This window comes from Zonotrichia albicollis, chromosome 1 (assembly GCF_047830755.1).
Source record: "Zonotrichia albicollis isolate bZonAlb1 chromosome 1, bZonAlb1.hap1, whole genome shotgun sequence".
Classification (NCBI taxonomy): Eukaryota; Metazoa; Chordata; class Aves; order Passeriformes; family Passerellidae; genus Zonotrichia; species Zonotrichia albicollis.
In genome coordinates, this window is record NC_133819.1 from 73,489,626 (window position 1) to 73,507,088 (window position 17,463).

At 37.5% G+C, this 17,463-nt stretch overlaps 1 protein-coding gene across 4 annotated transcripts in view; it reads right to left on the reverse strand.

Moving 5' to 3' along the window:
* CDH6 (cadherin 6) overlaps positions 1-17,463 on the reverse strand; it is a 102,600-nt gene that overhangs the window by 11,342 nt on the left and 73,795 nt on the right. For all 4 annotated transcript variants that reach the window (XM_074545154.1, XM_074545144.1, XM_005481657.4 and 1 more), the window contains exons 4-8: positions 16,079-16,198; positions 13,948-14,115; positions 12,242-12,429; positions 10,142-10,395; positions 4,254-4,390 (exon numbers count right to left, since the gene is read on the reverse strand). In XM_074545154.1, coding sequence (XP_074401255.1) covers positions 4,254-4,390; positions 10,142-10,395; positions 12,242-12,429; positions 13,948-14,115; positions 16,079-16,198 — 867 coding nt within the window. The remainder of the gene's footprint in view (positions 1-4,253; positions 4,391-10,141; positions 10,396-12,241; positions 12,430-13,947; positions 14,116-16,078; positions 16,199-17,463) is intronic.

The following is a 17,463-nucleotide window of genomic DNA, read 5'->3' on the forward strand; positions in this document are numbered from 1 at the left end:
GTTATGATGGAGTAGGAGTCCAGGATTTATAAATTCCTTTGATCATTCCAAGTGTGATTATAAATGTATGTCTGATATACGTAAATATAATACTGGAACTAAATTAAATCTATTTATTAGCCTGACTGATACTGCTTGGTGGCAGTGAAGTATCTAGAACATATTCCCTTCCTTAGCTCTCTAACAGGAAAAGTCATGAGGATGAGAATGAGTGGGTTTTTTCTTCTCCACTTGTTAAATATAATACTCTGTGCCCTACAAATCTTGTGGCACAGTTCCTTAAGCTACCATGATTATCATTATTTTATAGAAATAATATAATAACTGCAGCTGTGATCACAGATGTTTTCCAACCTGTTGTGAATTGTTTTGTCTGATGTTCTAGAGTAAATACTGAAGTGGATCAGCTGAAAAACATAAACTCTATACAGAACCTGCAGACCCCCCTATGTAAACAATCTTTTCCTAACCTATAAGGACTGCAGAGTACCGAGAGATTGAAATTGACAAAGATATTCCTGAGCACAGAATATTAGTGAAAATACTTTCATCTTTCCGGATAAAAATAAAAACACCAAATAAAGCACACCATACTATATAGACCATTCCTTTTCCTGCTGGGAGGAGACAGGCTTAAGTCAAAACAATACACAGAATCAGGAAGAAAAGCAGCAGCAGTAACCTTGCCTAGGGCCATGCACGGTGAAATAGGCAAGATTCTGAGGCAAAAAGTCACACCATAACAACCACTGACTCCTAAAATGTAGAAGATCTGGTCCCAAAGAAATTTGTCATCCCTAATTGAAAGAAATCCAAGAGACACTGCCATTGATCTGCATTGTGCTGCATATCACACAACATCCACCTAGGATTATGTGGGTATGGGAATGTGAGAGAGAGAAATATGAGGCAAAGACTGTGATTGAGATAATTTATTTTAAAATAAATATCTTCCCCTCTCCTACATGAGGGTTCATACTGAATTTCCAATGTTGATCTCCTACCCACATTAATATGGTTTATCAATGCATTTTAACCTATCATTCAAATGAAAAAATAGTGCAATAAAATATAGCAGATCTAAGACTCTATATTCTTCTACAAGCATTCATTATAGTAGCTTGCTGGTTTTATTATTATATTTATTCATTATAGTAGCTTGTTGACTTTAATAAAAGTCCTATTAATGTGTTTATCATCCTTTCACAAATGTGAAAATGCCTTCTCCAAAACTGGCATTGCTTATTTGTATTACAGAGCTCAGTCATTTGGACAAAATATTGTGCTTTAAGGCTCCACAGTCCCATTGAAGTTAATATGATTCCATTAGGCATAAACATCTTTCTAATATCAGACATTGGGCTAAATTCATTCGATGTATAAAATAACAGTTTATGTATAATATGGAGTGAGCTGAATTCTTTGCTAAAATACATCAATAAAAGAGTTGAATTTTTATAACAGGCAAAAATCAAAGGCATTCATTTGAAGTCACAGGACTATTGGCAAGACTATTTTGTAGGGCACACTTTGCAAACAAATACATTCAAATATATTGACAAACATGTTTCTTTTCCTCTAAAGAAGGAGAATTGTTTTCTTTCCTGCTTTTTAAATCTAAACATACATATTTTCATTTTACTTCTAGGTGCTTAAGGTTCTCACAATTAAAAATCATACTGTAATAAACAGAAGCTTGATATAAACTCTAGGCTCTATTAACACACTCCTCTGATTTAATGGAAAATCTATATACATCTTCAAGTCTTTTTTTTTGATATTTTGTGTCATCATCTTTCAAATTATTTGTGCAAATTAATTCATGTAGGTTCATTTGTTAGCATTATCCCTTTAATTACTGCTGGGCTCTATCTCCACAGACTCTACAAACTGCTTAAATATATTTCTTTGCATAGGGATATGTTTTCTGCTGAGACAGCAATAAAATCTGTTACAGAGGTGATTTTTTTTCAGAATACAGCCTCATAGTCCTGCCAATGTTTGACTTACCCATAAGTGTTAAGTAGCAAATATTTAAAAACACTCTGGGAATTGTCTTTGGTAAATCAGCTGTAATTCTGCAGCTGTGGCTCACTAGCCCTGTGTCCCCTGTTTTAATGCCAGTTTGCTGTCTGGCTGTGGCAGATGTACTGACCTGGGATTTCACCAACTATTTATGTGCAGCAGTCACAGCATGATTGATTCTCTGGGCTGCTGAGCAATTGCAGCTCATGCTGGTGAAAAAGGAGAACATTTAGAACTGGAGCAATCTACACTTACTGACAATTCTAGACAAAGGCAAAACAACTTCTGTGGGTTTTTTTTTAACTGTAAAATCAAATCAAGAGCAGTCATCACTGAAAGGTGTTTCTCTTTATGACTTTATAATTATTTTTTTCCTATATGAAAGGGAGCACCCTCTCATTTGAAGGAATATCCTGCCTGTAAGCTGACTGGATATTTTTTTCGATTACTTCAGTGAAATATACTTGGAGCTTGATGAGATAATGTCACTGAGAGTAATATGTGATTCTATGGAATTTAGTGAAATAGGACTTTAAGTAGCCTTGCTAGAAACTTTTGGGTTTGCCAGGAACAATAAGCACTGGTACTTTCCAGTCTAGTCTCTTGAGACTAAAATTAGTGAAGTGTCCTGGATCAGAAAAGTACATTTCAACAACAACAACAACAACAAAAAAGCCTATGGAAGACATATACCCTAGTTATTCCAAATTTTGTCTAGGCTTAGTAAAGCACATCCTGGGAAGCAGATTTGTTGCAGCCTGAAAGGATTCAGGCTAAAAAGGAATGGTAATTAAGACAGAAGCCTGTGTCTTAGACACAAGAGGTTAAGTTGAGAAGGTTTGGTGCAGTAGAGGGCCTATGCTTAGGGGAGGAAGCAAGAAACCAAATGAGTACTTCCTATCGATGCTAAGCTGGTTTTTGGACAGTTTTCTATACTGCATGTTATTTCTGCCCAGCTGGGGTCAATACAAGTGTTCTTGCAATTGTCAATGCTAAATGTTCGTGCTATTCTTTCCTTTTTAGGCATTTCTTTTTCCCTTCTGCCCTACCCAGGAGCTGCCTATAGTGTACAAATTTTGACCTTAGAACCCATCTTCAAAAAGTTAACAGAAACACAGCCATGTGACTAACATTCAGTGTTTGGTGTGCTGAAATCCCATACCTAGCATTAGAAGGTGCAAACTTTCATGAGAGGAAAAAAATTATTAATGTCCTGTCATTCCTATAAGCTCATACCCACTACTTCATATAACCCCATTTGCGTGCCTCAATAACATAGTTTTATATTGGCTTTCAGTTTTAAAGAAGACTTACACAATAAAGAACGTTGAGTCAAGTAATTTCAAGCTTTTTATACTCATCTCACCGTTAAGCAGGTAATCAAGCCATACACACATACAAAAAAGAAAGTAGAGCTTATATTGTCTCAGAAAAATCAAAAGCTTTTTAGCTTTTGGGTTGCAGAGAGGAATTGTAACAGTCACAGAACTGGGGCTTATATTAAACTTATCTACCATTCCACCATAAACATAGGCACTGTGACTCTGCAAAAGCAAACAGAATTGCATTCCCTGCTATTCATGCATGTGATGTACTTATAGATAATGAATTAAAACAATGCGGATTGTTTATTAAGGCCATCTCAAACATATGTCCTTATCTTAGACTCCTGGCATTTCAACTTCTAAAATCAGCATGTCTAGTGTTATCACAAGATTGATACTTTGGAACAATCCTAAACTAAGTGACAGACTGATTTGTAGCTTCAGCTTGTAATTTCAAAAGATGTGCACAAAGTAAAAAATGGAGATTCTTAAAAGGACTTAGACCTGGGCACCCAGCTCAGCCCAGCTACTTTAGCCTTATTTGAAAACATCCAGCCTGAATGAGACTGAATTCAGCCAAGGAATGCAGTTTGGCTTTAAATCACCTGTTTTGCTGCATACCAGTTTCAGAATTCAACAACCACGTTCAAAATGTAAAGTGGCTATAATGATCAGAGAACACAGAACTGCCACCTTTTCTCCCTGCTCCGTTACCTCTTCATGAACTGTGTCCCTAATAAACACAAAACTGCAGATGACCTCTTGCAGAGTTACTGCTTCTTCATTAGTATTGAGTGGGCTATCCATAAACCTGACATGTGCCCAGCTGCGCTTTCCACACACTCAGCTAGAAGGCTAAATTCATTACATCAGGGACAGGAGTCATATTTAGGTTTAACTTACTGATCTCTGCTGCTATTACTGTAATGTTGTGCCACAGCAGCGTTTCCCGGTCAAGGGGTTTGGAAGTGAATATCGAACCATTTCCTGAATTGATGTTGAATACTCTGTCCATATCAGTGTGACGATCTACAGAGTACCTGCAAATACAGAGACTGGGGTTAGAGGAATGCTTTCCTTTTAATTTCTATGTTCTAAAACCATTTTCTAAGACTAGACATCAAACAGCTAGTAAATGGGGTTTCCTTTTGTTTTCAGCACAGGCTTCAGAGTCTTTATGTATTCACACAAAGAGCTAGTTCTGAACTACTGGATAATGACACATTGGAGGTTTGATTTAGAAGGTGGAGTATTGTCACTGAATAAATGAATTGCTGTGGAATTTACATACCTCTGAGAATCATCAAAGCTTTGTTTTTAGTGAAAAATGTGAAGTCTGTGCCCTGAAAGACACGAAGTTTATTTTAAGGCTGAGTTGGCTTTTCCTTTATAAAACCCTCTTTTTATGGATTGATATCTCAACTGTTCCAAATAATTTCTGATACCAAATGTGACAGCTGGGGTGCATTTGTACTTTTCACTTCTCAGCATTTAAAAAGATTGCCCTCCCAAACCAAGTCAGCACAGAACAGAGATTCATTATTCCACATATAACAAAAAGGTTTGTTGTAACTCATTAAACTAACATTCTCAGCCCTGCTTGATGGTATCTATATGTGAAAAGGAATGCTAACAAGCTCTGGATGAGCTCAGAGTCTAAATACAGATTCAAACTTTCGATCTGATCTTTTGCTTTTTCAGCTGAACTAAATCCAAGTTTAAAAGTAGAACTCTCCAATTCCCGGGAGAGAGCACTACCACCTTGATCCAAATGCTGTGACTTGGTTTCATCTCTCCTGAAGAGAAAATTCTTGCATAAATTATGGAGAGTTTTGACAGAAATATGCCTGTGATGTTGCCAAAGCAAGAATGCAATTGCATTATTCTGCTCTTGTTTCCAGCCCAACTGTGTGCTCATGTACAATGCAGGACAGATCCCCTGGAAGCCCAGTGTGCTCCCTGGGTCTCCTTGCACGCCACATCGATGGAGACAAGGCAGCTACTGCTGTCCCTTGTGCCCACACAAGGGTAAGGACAACAGCTGAGCTGGTGAGCAGTCAGATGAAAACTGGGCCAGGGAATGGCTGGCAGAGTTCATTGCCACAACAGAATTCAGGGGAATACAGAGGCTGAAGAAGAATTTCTCTCCTCTGTTCCTCTGTTCTGCCCTAGAAGCAGATGCAAGACATGTCCTCCATTCTGCACAGATTTCCTAGTGCCTGTGCAGTGTCTCTTAAATTCTGAGAAACACCTTGCATGAAAGAAGGAAGGAATAGAAGAAGCTAGTTGAAATGTGGTTCTGCCAAAATTTTAAAATAACTAACTTGTTCATTATCTTGTAACTTTATTCTTTGCAAATAAAATGTGGGATATAATGCCTACAGTAAATTAGAGTTATTAGGTCTTATTCCGAAATAAGAATTTAAGTGAAGCCTGCCTTTCTAAACAAAACAATGGCAAGTATTACTTATTTGCACGAAACTGTTTTTCTTTTTCCATGATAATTCCTAGGGAAGCACTCAAATGACATTCAAAGGTACCACCACAAAAAGCTAACATATTTTGGCAGGACTTGCATGGGCACACTTTCCTAATTCTTCAGGAGTTCAGATTTAGTCTTCATTCATTGCTGTCACTTCACTGGCAGCTAACTGCAATTCTGGCTGCAGGAAGTCAGCTGTGGTGTCACTAACTTAGCTCCTTTATGTAGCAGTGTGACGTTACCATCAGCTTGAAAAGTGCTGCTTTGTCTAAATCTAAACAGCACGTGTGAAATTGTTGACTTGGCTGAAATGTGTAATGGGAATGAGTTTATACAAACTGGTCTGACTCTTTTATATTTTGACTAAGTATTTGATATGGTAAACATTTCATTTTAACTTTCATTCATTCGGGCTTTTATATAATAGTATGTTGGTATCTTGTGAATTCAATTATTTTCAGATATTCTGTAGCTCATTTCCACACCTTTCAGCTGAAATACTTTGGTATTTCCATTCTGCAGTAAAATCTAGATTCTGTATTCTTCTTTGAAATGAAATATCAGGATTTTCCACAATTTAGCTGTTCCAGCTAACTGTAATACTATGTTTCAAACTCTTATTCAGCAAGACATTTAAATAAGCAACTAGCTTTAGGCATGAGCTGTCTGTTCATTGGGGGGGTTTTGCTTCAATTTTACTTTCACTCCAGCTTCATATTTTGAATGCACTTAAAATATCTTACTGTCTTAGCACATTTTAATGCCTTGGTATATTGCAATCACTATCTTTGAAAGATTTCCCAAATTCAGTCCGTGGTACAGTATCTGGAAGAAAAAAAAAGGTTCTGGACTTTTTCTAAGATTATCAGACCTGTAACATTGAGGGCTTCTTCTTCTTCAAGATATTAAGGATTTTAAAGTACAAGTATTTATAAAGCCATATGTATATTCAGTCATTTGTGAAGTGGAAGCTCAAACTCATAAAAAAAAACCCAGCAGAGACAGTTTCTTAATGGAATGTTAATTTTATTTCTTCATATCCCAAAGAAAATACATACAAGGTCAGTGCATTTAAAGTATATTCCAATTATACCATTAAATCTGCTCTAGAAGGATGATTTTAATAAGCTAGACTGTCACTTCTGTTTCTCAGTTTGCATAATCCAGTCTCTTTTGATCAAGGATTTTTAATTATCTTGAATTGGTGTTGATTCTGACTTCTGGATCACAACCTAGTATGAATTAAGTAGACAACATCAAACTAATTTTTACATTTATTTAATGAAATTACGGGTGTGTATTTGTCAGACTTCAGGACTTCATCTCTTTCAAGCTCTGAGGAATTGACAAGCTAGGAAGTTAAAAAGTGTCTGTGAAGACTCCAGTCTCTCCTTGTACGCAACAGGAAGAAGGGAAGGGTAAAAGAGAGAATCTAACACATGCAAATATGTTGTCAGTAAAATACACAAACAAAATTTAGCCTTACATTTGTTTGCAGATCATTCTCATCTGGGGTACTTTAGTAAATCAAATCACAGCGGGAAGACAGTTCCAGTGACTGATGAACTTCATTATGCCTCTGAGGAGTTACTATAGCAAAAAAACTCAGCTAGCAATTTAAAAAGATCTGATGTACAATACAGCAGTGCCAGTTTCAGCATTGTTTTTGTTTTTTTTTTTTTTTTTAAATCAGTATGCAGAGGTTCATATTATTTATGTGTAGATCAAACACACGTAGAATGCAAAACTTTTTTTTTATAACACCTCTGGACTGTAGAGTGCTACTCAGGAGCATCTTACTGTTACTATACTTGGACACATATTCAAATATAGCCAGACATGTACTGGTATATTTTTGTATTTCCTCAATGTCATATCAGAGCAAAACTTAGCAGACTTAGCCTGATGCAATTTAGCTCTGCCAATACACAGGTCACAAATGGTTGTGCAGCCTTACAACCCGGGCAGACATCCACTTCATATTTTGCTATCGCTTCATTGTCTTCTGATGCTCAGCAGCTTGCTGTCTAATGCAACCACAAGTCAGGAAGATTTGTGGGTCAGGAAGGGATGTGTGTGTGAATTTTTCATAATGCATTTTCATAATGATATTGTGAAGGTTCCCTTTAATGGAAGATCAAAGGGGCTTTCATCTAACAGAGTTAGGGCTCAGTTTGTTTAAGAAGAAAAATCTTCACTCGAGTAGAGGAGAAAATGGAAGGTTTTCATTGTAATATCAAGTGTCTAAAGATTTTATTTTTAACTGTCAAGAAAAATTGACAAGCAAGTGACAAGTCATATATATACAGTCTAATTGCATCTTCCCCCGAAGCTCAGAGTGAAAATCGGATTTCGCATGTCTATTGCATGATAGAAAAAAAAAAAAATTACCCTGTCAAAAAGATGCAGACTCAACCCATGCCCCTAAATTCTAGCAGATACCCAAGATATTAGCACCATAAAATTACATTTATTGCAAGTTAACATCTCTCAGGCTACTGCTCTCTGCTGATTTCCTTTCCCTCTTACTGATTTTCATGCTTTTTCTTGCAATGTTTATTTCTATTACTCTAACCTCTTTCTGATTTTTATTTTTCTTCTCCTTGCACTTGGCTGTTGCACGCTATTAAGGAACAAAGTAGACAAGCTTTCTGCTGCACTGCATCAGTTTTGACACTTCTGCTAAATTTTGCTCAGCAACTATCTGATACTAAAATATGCAAAGTACTTACACGGTATTAAAGAAGTGCCCTTTGAAAGTTAGGTAAGTTTTAGCACACACATTCAATTAATAGCAAAGAGCCGGTAGGCAGTACTCAACAATGAACAGCACAGTCCCTAACCACTGTAAATCACTTATAATTAGGAGTTGGTGCTGGTGTGAAATGCAAATGGTTGTAGTTATCACCACAGGGAAGGAGGGAAGCACTCCCCCTTACTCTCCGGTGCCATTAGATATAAAAAAGCAGGTTCCTATGAAGACTGCAAGGGGCCTGGGTGTCACCCCAATCAATTTTTGATCTTCATGCTAGCATGCCCATGCCCATGAGAATGTGCTACAGAAGACGCTCATTCTATCCTGGGGCTTCACCAAAGTCAGCAAAACATTATGCTGCTCTTTAAGTGACTATGCTCTGCTGGTCCAGAATGCCAGAGAATTGCTGCATGTCATGATGGAAATTTAAGAAAACTTTAATTAAAGTTAGAAGGCTTAGTCTTGAAGAAAAATTCATGTATAGGTCATGCTATGCAAACTGAAGATAGTTTCTGCCAAAAACATTTTAGATTTAGCTTGTTCATCTAGGAAATTAACATTAAAATATTTACTGCTCTCACAAGATGAGCTAAGAGCTTAAAATTTACTCATTACTGTAAAAAATCTTGATGAAAGATAATTGTTTGCACAAGTGTAAAGTATTGATGGACTAGATTTTTATTAGACTTGCACTGTTCTATTTTGATCAAAGGCCACTATTGAATTTCCAAGGTGCCCAACTCAAAAACCTGACCTGGATTTAATACTGCTGTACTTTTCGATTCCTCCTCTTACTGCCTTGTCAGTAGAAATGAACTTTAATTAAAGAACACAAACATTTAAAAGTTCTTTAATATTCTATCCAGCATGACTTAAGTACTCCAGTATGCACTGAAACAACACACAATTCACAAAAAAAGAAGACTTAGGTATAGCTACTCCAACCTTAACATTTCCTCCACTTCCTCTAAGAACAGTTTATTGATTCATGGCAAGTTTAATTTATGAAGCTCATGAGACTGACTCTTATCTTGCAAGCCTTGCATTGATACAGGTGAGATCAGAGCCTGGGTGTGCACATGAGCTGATTTTGAGACATTTCTATTTGTAATTTAGAAAAGATGACTGTGGCCTCTGTTAAGCAGGTCTGGATAGAGGACAGAAGAAGAAAAGGCTGTTGGATCAGCCCCCTGTCATATAGCCAAGAGGATGCACTGCATTGCACTGGAAAATGTTAAAGGTGGAAGGAAAACACTAAGATTTTTTCAGTGGTCTCTTTGCAGTAAATTTTTTCATGGTAGAAATAACCACATACATTAGTTAGTAAAGAGATTAGGATATAATTCAAAATGCAAAGGCCATGCAAACACATTCACACATATCTAAATATGTTCAAGCACGAGAGATCATTTACCACGTACAATACCCCATATTCAAGCATACCCTACAATTCACATTGTTACAAGTGATGATTTTTTTGTGTGTGCTGACATGATAGAAGCAAAATCAAGGCTGTCAAAAATTTACAGGCAAGTTGAAGTAGCGTATGCTTACTTGACAGGATTCTTGGCAGCATCTGGATCCTGAGCAGTTACTGTTCCTATTACACTGTTTAATGGAACATCTTCTTTCACTTCCATTATGTATGCTGGCCTGCTGAACATGGGGGGTTCATCTACATCCTCCACCTGAATTCTGACTGTAGCTGAGTCCTTGAATGGCCCCAGGTACAGGAATCGAGGGTCCACATGAGTGTTGGTAGCTTCCACTTTGAGAATATACAAGTTTTTGCTTTCGAAATCTAGTGCCTGGGAAGGAAAAAAAAAGGTTAGGAAGTCTGTAGAGATTGCTGTGATTCTCAGCCAGATGAGCAGGCTAAATGGTGGCAAGTCATGGAGAGGCCTGTGCTAGATAACAGGAGCCTGAACTGGAGTTAAAATGCCAGCAGAAAGGAGAAAGGGCGACATGCCCAGATAATACATGAGGAAGAAAACCACTTTTTTTCAAGGAATTCTGTTGTGGTGTGTTGCAATATCCTGTTTTACCTTCTCCCTTCCCCCTCGCCCCTCGCTGAGTGTGCCCTGTCAATCAGGCTAACATACCAGCAAGGCGTCGTGTGATAGGTGTCCCTAGTCCCTTGAGACCCTGCCCCTTCACCTGGTTGGTGGCTCACCTGTCCCCTCCCCTTCCCCTGCCCTGAGCTTAAAATGTGAATGAGACCATGTGGCCGCCATTCTGTTAGCAGCAGTGGCCCAGTGCAGACATCTCTGTACCCACGGAATAAACATCTGGCTACCTTCTAGCAGAATCCGCTCCCTTTCTCTCCACCATCGCCAGAAGCGCTCTCTCCTGAGGAAACGGAGTCCTGACAGCCTGGATTTGCCCCGCTGCACTTTCCAGCAGCCAAGGTATCTCTGGGGTAAAACACCGCAGTGCTGCCTTTGGCCCAGCAGCGAAGGTCAGAACTGGCCCAGGCACCATCTAACTGGTTATATTGGGATTCATATACCAATAGAATTCTATGCCTGGAACTCCTAAACATCAACCAGTTTTCTCATCCAGCTTTAACTCTTCATGCCAGTTATTCTGTCATTTTTGGCATTTTGATGATTTATTATCTATTTCCTGCCCATAGGCACCACACACTAAAGGAGGGAAGATTTTCTATGTGTTGCTTGTTTAGATACTGGCATTCCATCACAGAAATGAAACACTGTGGCATCTAGTGTCTGGATATGCAGGACCACTCACAAAGCCAAACATGATTTTATGACAGGCTATGACTATAGCACACACCCTTAAAACTACAAAGAAACAGTGTTCAGAGACTCTTTGTTACTACTTGGAGAAATGTGGGGAGAGAGTAGTCACCCCGTTTTTCCATTACATTGTAGAAAATTCACAGCTTCTGTCAGCAACAGACAGAAATACAAACAGAGTTAGACTGATATCATAATCAGGCCCTGGAAGGCATCTCCTAAAAAACAAGTAATGACAGGTGTCGTACTGATATCAACAAGCAAGTGCACGTTTGGAAAATCTACACAATGTCTATCTAGTGATGACTGAACTTGAATTGATGAAGGATGATATCTGTAACCTTATCAAGTTTGCCTGATAACCCACTGTAAACAATATTTCTCAAACCTTTTCTGACAACCAATGTGCAATCTAGTAGATGATGTCCACTGTGATCTCGCAAGGCACAGATTTTTTTTTTTGTCTAAAGCAAAAACACGTTGATAGATATATTAAATTTTACAAAATGTGAGTCAAAAGAAATTTGTCTATGTACTTTAATATATTATAGCTGCTGAATCAACACCCTCTTATAAGGAAAAATAGGCAACGTGATACTTATTATTTCTGCGGTCTTAACACCGTATCTTCTACTAAGTGAGCAAAACCTGTAAGCAACATAGGGAGAAAATCACAGTTGGATAGTGGAGCTTCCTTGTGTTTTTCTGTGAGTATATTCAGGCTGCAGAATTTTTCCTCAGTTGTTCCCCACTCCTTAGGTAATTTACTCTCTCAGGTCCTCCAAAGTTTGTGCATTGCTTCAGTAAAGAAGGTGTAAGAGGAAGGATACCAATTGCTTGCATAAAAAAACTTTACATATGTAGAGGCTGGGATGAAGTGTGTCAAGATTTGTACCTTTTTCACGGTTATAATTCCTTCCTGTGTGTCCTTGTCTGTGGTAATTCCAAACATGTCGTATCCGTCCCCCTCAGTGATGCTGTACTCAATCTCTGCATTTTCATCCACGTCAGCATCATTAGCTTTTATCCTGCCAACCGGCGAGTCGAGCGGCGTCGACTCAGGAGTTCTGAACTGGTATGTGCCTACAGCAGACAGACAGGGATATCTGGTTAGGCAGTCTCCAGGAGCTTTGGACACCATCTCTCAGCCCACTGACCATGCTGGGCATGTGCAGGTGAGTTAGGAAGTCACTGGGTCTTCCTGGGCCAAAAGCCTTCAGCTTCTGATGTACTTTCATGGGGGTAAAAGTTACTTATTTTTTTATCTGTTTGCTCATGCAGAGGATGAGCATTTTGCTTTGCTATAAACATGTAACTTTAGCAATAGATGTCCCTTTCTGGGTGCTCCCATGGTCTCTGTTGGCTGTATCAGAAATGTGTATGAAAAATGTCTTGAGGCCAAAGGGCAAATATTAAGAATTGTCAGAAGCTAATGCAGCTTAGTATCACTAAAACTGAATCCAGCTCAAATACCCATTAAAAATGTACTACATTGAATTTTTGTCAGAAAAAAACCTCTGCTTTTGGAGTGTTGACATTATGAAGCTGTATCTTTGCTTTTTACATTGAAGACACTCATGTCCAGAGATATATAATTAACTCATGGGGTGCAGAATGTTATATTTCTTCTTAAGTTGCTCTAATTTAAATGGAAACTCTTTGCCCACAGCTAAGAACAGACTTTGAACCTAAATGACAAGTTGCTTCCAATAACTTTCCCAGTGACTTAACTGCCAAAGCTCACTGATTTGTCTGATAGTATCTGCAATTATTTTCTGTAACAGCTGCTCTTGACTTTGACACACACTGACACTGCAATACACACACATCATACAGAGTGCAGTGGTTAGACAAAGTAAAAAAGGAAAAAAATAGAGAGAGAAAGAAGGAAGTAGAGAGAGAGTGAAAGAGAAGAGGAAGAAAGCTGAATCACTTTTAATCCCTTACAGCAATGAATGGTCATTAACAGAAATTAGTCTCTTGGAGAGCTTGTGCAATTGATTCCCATAAGCATCACACAGATATCTACTGAATTATTTGAGAGAGGGGAAGTAAATAAGCAGAAACACCTGGTTATTTAAGTATGTGTTTTGGTTCTGTATGCAAAGAATATAGCAAAGTTCATTGTAGCAAATGCTTTCTTGTTTTAAATACTCCTTTCTATAGAATTGTTCTTCGGATATTTTTGCATACTTTAATAAGTTTGTTTCAAAGCTTCAATATATTAGATTACAACAGATACCTTAAAATGCAATCAATCACAAAGTCTGAAAGAAGTAGTAGTGAACAAGAAATACAGATTATGTTTATCAGTTATCTAAACAGTAGAAAAAATAGAAGTTGTTTCTGCACAATAATTCACCTCTCAGACTGTTAATTGCAACTGAAGTAAAAATATTAAATGTTAATTTCCCAGTTATTGCAATTAATCTTGTGATGATGCTATTGCCTAGTTATGTCTTTTATTTTGCATTCCAAAAGGAAATTTGATACTTAGTAAAGTCACAATAGAAGAAACAATATCTAAGGTGAACAAAAAACAAAACAAGAACCATTTTTGTCCATTTTAGTGTTAGAACAAAGAATGTAAATATTCCATACTCTGGGGGAAGCGAGGTGGATTGTCGTTGACGTCAGTCAGTGTGATGTTCACCGTGGTGGTCCCTGATAATCCGCCCATCTGGCCTCCCATGTCTTTAGCCTGGATGACCACTTGGTACTGCTCCCTGTTTTCACGGTCCATGTTCAGTAAAGCAGTCTTAATAATGCCTGTAAACATGAAAATTAAAGAGTGGGGAGTTCACAGGTAGTGACTTTGATGGAAATTCTTATTAAAAGAACAAAAAAGAATCTCTGCGTAGTAAGTAAACTTTGCCCAGTACAAATATTTATTGTTATGAGATGGTTCATTAAATTACAGATTTGTCATATCAAATCTCAGGCTCCTGCCTACGTGACAGACACAATATAAGTGGTACCCACAGAAAAATGTTCCACTTATTTGTGAGCCATGTTATTTTACATAACTATTTGCCCTCTTTCAGTTCCATGCTAAAGTCTCTCACTGAACTGGAAAAAGGCTGTTTGTTCATTATTTTGACAGATATGGTAAAAAAAAAAAAAAGTAAAGCTAACTTCAGCAAAGCACCAATAAAGAGTGCAGCAACAGTAAATGGAAGAAAAGAAATTAATTAAGAAAATTATGAGCATTCAAACATGCCTGAGTATATATACTTCTATTTATACATTGATTGAAATGATTTGCCAGTTACTTCCTTCTTCAAAGGCACAAATAACAGTTATAAGGCCAACTACTACTGAAATTCAATTATTCAGATTTATCATGAAGCAAAGTGTTTGCATTCTCACTGGGTCTCTCAAGGTAGGAACTGACTCCTTTGTAGGCAAAAGGGGTGAAATTCCAATACTGAAATCCATGACAAAATTCACAGTGGCTTTGAAAGAGACATGTTTCACTCTAAGAGTTCTGCAATTGATTTCCATGGCAGGAAGATCAAGACTGTGGTTTACTTAACTTCCCGTCCCCCACACAAACCTCTTGATAGAAGTTTATTACTGGTGAACTCCCAGCTACTCTATCCTTATTGCAACTCTAAAGGAGTACACACTGCACTGTCCATGTCAGAAAGAGTGCATCAGTGCAAAAATCCTGGCTTCTGTTATCTAATACCTTATGCTTGAAGGGAAGCTCCCTTTGATCTTGGCTCTCCCTCTTCTCAGAACTGTGTACACCCTTTCAACTCAGGTTTCACTTTGAGACATATAGTCTCTCCTTCTTTTTCCCTGCCCAAGTCTCTACCATTTATCTAAGAAACAATCCTAAACCTGATGAATTGTCTGGGATAATCTATTTCTTTCCTATAAGGATGCTGTGGAGAACCGACTTCCCTAGCTTCTAGCAATACAACACAGTGGATGTTCCACTGAAGGAGTTTATTGAGATAGTTTGATTTTTCTTGAAAAACTTAGTCAAAAAGCTCGGGAAGAGAATATCTATGTAGTCAGGTAGTCATTGGTACACCAGATTCAGTCAGACAGAATATATATGCACAGGTTCCAAAGCTGTCTGTTAGTCAGACCATTAAAAATTCCAGTCACTGTGTATAATTTAAACATCTTCCAAAAACAGAACTCAGAACTTTGGGATTCTATTTGTGATCTTCTACTTTAGCGCAACAGTCAATTTTACCTCTTCTATCATTACTCTTAATTAAGATTTCTTTCATAAAATTAGCATTAAAGTGATAAGTTGCAGATGCAAGAAATTATAATTACTTTAAACAAGTTTTGAAGAAGCAGACGGAGAAAGAAAACTCACCTGAACAAACCCTCAGTCTTAATTTAGCTATTATGAAGATCTATGAGGATTAAGCAGTTTTTTCCACACCCACCTGTTTCTCTCTTTCATCTAAAAGCCAACCTATTTGGTCTAATTTAAGCATCCACTGCAGTTTCTGTACCCAACGCTTGTTAAAAATGATTAAAAACTGGTTCACAACTGTACTAATAGTATTTATTAGACTTTGCTGGTAAGATTAAAATAATGTAGGTGTCATGTTTACAGATGTATCGCTCTATTAAATTTGTCAGATTTTGCACTAAGTTTGTGCACATCTCTTCAAAGTTTGTTTAGCAATATATCCTAGCTTGACTTAGCATGTCATTTTGAATTACAGACATTGTCATAGAATGACAGATAAGGTCCCCTGACCTGTCTCAGATTCAACGGAGAAATATGGTTGTCCCTGGAGAATGCTGTAGACAACTTTAGCACTGTTCCCATATGTTGGATCATCAGCATCAGTAGCAGTGACTTGCACAACAAAGGTACCTGCAATGAAAAATCAAAGAAAACAAAAATTATTAGGTTTTATTCATGGCCAAGACAGCTATGATGTAGAGAAAAAACCAATTCATGTTCAGGTCAGACTTGTGGCAGGAAGTTAGTGGCAGAAATATCTGTATTTTGTAGAATTTTCTCTTCTCATGAAGGACATAAACTCAAAATGATACCTGTCTTATTCTCAACTCATTAAAAAACAGTTATTGATTGGGTATGTGGATCCCTCCTTCATGAAGGAAGCAGAAATGCACCCCTCTGCAGATACTGTAAGCATTCAGAACTTGAATCTAGGCCAAGAATATACTTTGCAAATCTGCTCATACTCTTAAAGTATTTGACTCTTAAAGTATTTGACACTTATACTCTTAAAGTATAAGTGAGAATATAACTATGGTTCTTCAGGTGTTTTCTAGGGAAAGAAATGGTATTGCATCTTAGGCAAGGTGTTAAGAAACATACAAAATTAGCTTAGATTTTTAGCATTTAAAATAATTTGTGAATAAAGTGTTCACATATTAAAATGTGGATATTAGGTTCTCAATGCATCAGATGAGTTTTCATCCATGTGACAAGTCCCATGAATGAGGGGAGAGCATATGCCCCAAAGTCTTTATTTTCATATTGCTTGAGCTTTATTTTAATCTCACTCTTGATCATGATTAATTAATGCTTCTCTCCCTGGACATTATCTCAAATTAGAAATGTGCTTCTTGGAATTTAACCATCCATTGCTCTCTGACAAAGAAATCAAAATGACCCCCCCTAAGAATCAAAACCTGTCAACTTCTCAGGAAAAAATCTCATCTTAAAATAATTTTCCAAAGAAGTTGGTTTTTTTCTTGTCTTGATTGATTTCTACAGCTCAATATATTTTAAATCAATAGAAAAATTTCAGTGGACTTCAAGTGACTTCAGAGCTCTTTTCTTTTGCATGGAAGGAACAACAGAGGTCATAGGAAGTTAATGGCATATCTCAGAACGAATGAGTGACAGAAATGTGCACAACCCCTTCTGTACCCCCTTTTCCATTTTGTTTACCTTCCTGAACTAAATAAGGGTTGCTGAACAGATCTAGGAGTGGTATTGACACAACTGACTTTGAAATACCATATTACTAACATGTATTAAACCCAGGTATCACATAACAGAGCTCGACTCAATTTAATTGACATTAAACCAGATGGTATTAACTTGCATTTTTTTGTGGTAAACAGAGGGAGCATATTTCACCCAGCAGACACTTCTGATTCCAG